Source organism: Tribolium madens, unplaced genomic scaffold, assembly GCF_015345945.1.
Source record: "Tribolium madens isolate multiple individuals breed KSU strain unplaced genomic scaffold, Tmad_KSU_1.1 Scaffold_19;HRSCAF=116;Tcas5.2_LG9, whole genome shotgun sequence".
Lineage (NCBI taxonomy): Eukaryota > Metazoa > Arthropoda > Insecta > Coleoptera > Tenebrionidae > Tribolium > Tribolium madens.
Genome location: NW_025400983.1, coordinates 2,243,385 through 2,247,724, shown reverse-complemented (window position 1 = coordinate 2,247,724; position 4,340 = coordinate 2,243,385). Strand labels below are relative to the sequence as shown.

At 29.0% G+C, this 4,340-nt stretch overlaps 1 protein-coding gene across 1 annotated transcript in view; it reads left to right on the top strand.

The window, feature by feature from the left end:
• Positions 1–3,463: 3,463 nt before the first annotated feature.
• Positions 3,464–4,340, top strand: part of LOC123012688 (transcription factor Sp9) — a 21,657-nt gene continuing 20,780 nt past the window's right edge. The window contains exon 1 of the mRNA XM_044410766.1: positions 3,464–3,637. Coding sequence (XP_044266701.1) covers positions 3,557–3,637 — 81 coding nt within the window. The 5' untranslated portion in view covers positions 3,464–3,556. The remainder of the gene's footprint in view (positions 3,638–4,340) is intronic.

The window sequence follows — 4,340 nt, the reverse complement described above, 5'->3', positions numbered from 1 at the left end:
CCCGGAGCGAAGGGCCGTACTCGGGCAATTTCCATACGAAATTCGTAGTGTTTAAATGGCGCTTCTTAACTTGCGTAATTTGCAAAACGGCTCATTTTTCACTCTTTAATGACATAATTCGGGAAAAATGCCCATATGGGCGATTTTCCACCCCATGACGTGCGCACGGACACTAAATTAAATTGTAAATAGGACGCTCGAGGGTGAGATTAATTAAAGGTGGGGCGGCTGGACGATAGACGTCGTTCGTATATGCAAATTTTTCTACGACAAGAAAATTACAACAAAAATCGATTCAAATAATTTTATTGTGTTTCAATTGTGACACCTTCAAATGTAATAAATGTCATCCAAAGTTGTTTGTCTCTTTAATCAATTATTCAAATAGTTTAAATAGAAATAATTTGATATTCATTTCGGACAATCGAATAAATAATCTATTTTTAATCAAACAATCTTCGATTAAGCTCGTTTCCAATTCTGTCGAATTGTTTTTGCCTTGATATTATTATTAGGACAAATAAAAGTTTTAGTCGATAAATCTCTGGTTAATTATATGGCTTGGGGGACAAAAAATTGTTATATTTTTCGGGTTTTTAAACATTAAAGCAGCGCAAAAGTTCAAAGAAATGTTCTATAAAAATATGACATAAAAATAAAAAATTAATTGAATAAGGTTATTTTTCAATAGAAATAACAATTCGAGCGGTTTTTCCTAAAAATATAACTTTATTAAACAAACGGGACTAAAAAAATCAAAATAAATGATAAATCTGGAATTTATTATAAAACACTTTATAAACTACGATTACGTATAAATTATAAGAGTTTTCGATATCGTTTTTTGGTAATCGCCCTTTAAAATTAAAAAAACCTATATTTTGATTACAAAAATAATTCAAAAAATCTGTAAATTATCTGTAATCTTTGTATCTGTAATTTCTGTATTATTCTAAGTACTTGGAGAGCCTTTGAAAATTTAAATTGTATTATAAGGTTATTTGTAAATCTTCAATTTTGCTAAAAATTTCAGAATTTTCTGGTTTAAACTGCTCACAAAATTAATTTTGACTTGTTAAAGAAAAAATTATTGAAAAAATCAGCTCAGATCTCGAAGGAGATTATAAGCTAAGATTAGTGATAAATAATTTTAGTGACATTTGTTGTTTTTTATAATTTAAATAAATTTATTTATGAGAAAAATACTTGAAAATATCGACAATGAGGAAAGACTATTTTTACATAATTTTATTAAAAATTTTGGTCTTAACTTCGATTCTAACATCAAACACAAAAATAATTATAAAAAGCTTACTACTTATTGGTTTTTAAAAAAATAACCATTTGCAAGTAAAATCGTCAGTTTTCTAAAGATTCAAGATTTAAGAAAGCCAACTAAGAACAATTGGTATTTTTTGCGATTTAATTAAAATTCTAATTAAATTCTAAGTTTTATACTTATATAACAAATAATAAACAAAACTTATTTTGTGTATTTCTACCCATTAAATTCATAAGAAAATTATTGACTCTTTTCAAAGCAAGAAGTTTTTGCTGTAATACAGGATAAGGATCATTCGAAACACAATTTTAATAGAGCGCAACAAAACTCTTAATAGTTTCAATATTTTTAATTTTAGAATTTCCCTTATTTTTTTATGTTTTTTTTTAAATTTACAAAACTACTATTTAGTTAAAAATATTCCATACAGAGCAGAATAAAACGTTAGAAAGTTAAAAGATTAATTTTATCTAAAAGTGATGTTTTACTTATTCTTCATTATTTAGCTAAAAAATTTCAATTTAAATAAGTTTTTGCTGCGCTTTATTGAAATTGTAATCAGATTTCTTTAATTTTCCGAATTATTAGTGAGAATAATTAGACACACAATTTTAATAAATGAAGGCTCATAATAGTCTCTATTATTTTAGTGCTCTAGCATCAAAAAAAAAAAAAATCGTAGAAAAGAATAAAATGCATTTTTAAAACGTTGAAAAGTTAAATCTAAAAGAAAAATTTTGTTTAAATTGATGTTTTACTTTTATACTTTTTATATTCTTTATTTTTCACTTAAAAAATGTAAGTTCTTGAGCAAGTTTTTGCTACGCTTTATTGAAATTATGATTAGATTTATTTAGTTTTCCAACTCAATGGGAATAATTCAAATCACAATTTTAATAAATGAAGGCTCATAATAATAGTCTCAATTACTTTAGTGCTCTAGCATCTATAGAATTTTTCTTAAAAAAAATACGTAGAGAAGAGTAAAATGCACTTTTATACGTTAAGAAGTTATATCTAAAAGAAAAAATTTGTCTAAAAGTGATGTTTTACTTTTTATTCTTTATTTTTCACCTAAAAAATGTCATTTTTTAAATTGGGCAAGTTTTTGCGGCGCTTTGTTGAAATTGTGATTAGATTTATTTAGTTTTCCAACTCAATGGGAATAATTCGAAACACAATTTTAAATTTGGTTAGATGATTATTTTTGTATTTTATGTACCTACTACTGTAATTTTTTTTAAACAAAAACCTTTTTAATGTTTTTTTTTATATAAATTTAGAAATCAAAAATTACGTTGACAAATTTAACAAAGTTAGAGTCAAAACAAGTAATATGTGTCAAATCTCATATCTTCCGGCTCTATCCCATTCAGTGTTGCCAACATATTTTCAGAATTACAGCCAACTTTGATGCGCAACTCAATAATGTTTTTTTTAAAATTTTGCATTTTGCATCCATCTCTGTTTTTGCTCAGAGACGAAGATTAATGATCTTGCAGATCTCAGTTGAGATGATCTCAAAGTCTGCGAACGCTGGAGGTGTAAAACAATTATCCAGCAACTCAACAAACCTCTCAGCAGAATGTAATGCAAGTCATTTGATGATGTATAAATCATAATAGATTTTGATATGTCTGTTAATTAATAGTAATTTAAGTGTAGATAACTATTGATTTATCCTTTCCAAGAACAAAAGGATTCAATTACAAGCTTTTATTACAGTAATAGGGAAAATATAGCAATCATGTGGTGGCATTTGCGATGATTATTATTTTCTCCCCGAAAGCCGGCGTTAATTAAGGCCAATGACTGCGTAAACCTCGTAAAACTCATGTCATCACCTATAATGCCCTCCTATTATTTTAATAGTATAAACAAGCTCCTGAAAATACCACCAGTACCAAGTACTCCAAGCTAATAAAGTGCTTGTTTACAAAATAATAGACACACATATAGGTGTACTCATTCATCAAGTACGTTGTAATTTGTTTCGGTCATGCGCACTCCCACCAGTCTATAAAAACTTGTAGGGCGTGTCGCGCCGATAAATGGCAACGACGACGATTGGCTCTCCCATTCGACACCACGCCCATTTATGACCAAACAGAAGGGGAACCTGTGATTTCGACTTGGTGGATCCTTCCCCTTCCGAGAATCAGTAAGCAATGTGATCTCAACAATAGCAGTTGAACATTTTTAGTGTCGCGTATTGTTTTTCTATACGGACTGTGTTGTTTAATTCAAAAAAAAACAGTGGCGTACGTCAACATCATGCTTACTGATATGACCCCCACGGCGGGACAACTCTACGGGGCACAGATTCCCGCCATGTCGATGAATGTCAAAGCGGCTGTAAGTTTGTTTAATTATTATTGAGAAAATGAGGGGGCCTCAACAAGGTGGAAACTTGTCGTTTATTCTTTTCGAAAGCGATTAAAATTGTTGGGTAATTGGACTAATTAGGCGGAATAAAGACAAAGAAAATTGACGTTTTTGAGTCATGTGGTATTGCTGATGATGGGTTGACATTTAGTTTGGACGGGAATGGGGCAATTAGAGACGTGCCGGTCAAATGTCAGGGCGGTCGGCGAAAGTCGAGGTAAATTACGAGCACAATTAAATCATAACTGCCGCACACACCTTTATTTTTCACTAAAAATGCCCTAAATCTAGAGTAAAGTCCTCCACCAATTACTTCAGGAAAAATAAGAAATAAATTTGTAACTATTACTTTTTATTGAAAAATTGGACAAAAGTTCAAAAAAGTTGATTTTTCTAATTAGAATTACTCTGAATTATTTTCAATTCAAAATAGGCCTACCTCTAATAAAGGATGTACCTACCTACCGTTTAAGTTTTAATACAAATTTTCCAAAAACTCAATTTCAATTAATTATAGGTAATTTTTAATTAATTGATAATAATTCTTTTGATTAAATTCATACAGTTTCTTTAATTAACTACTGATAATAATTAATCTAATTTATAATAATTATAAATGTTAGGTATATCTATATCTATACTACAATGCTCAATGTTTTCTTTTGATCGACAT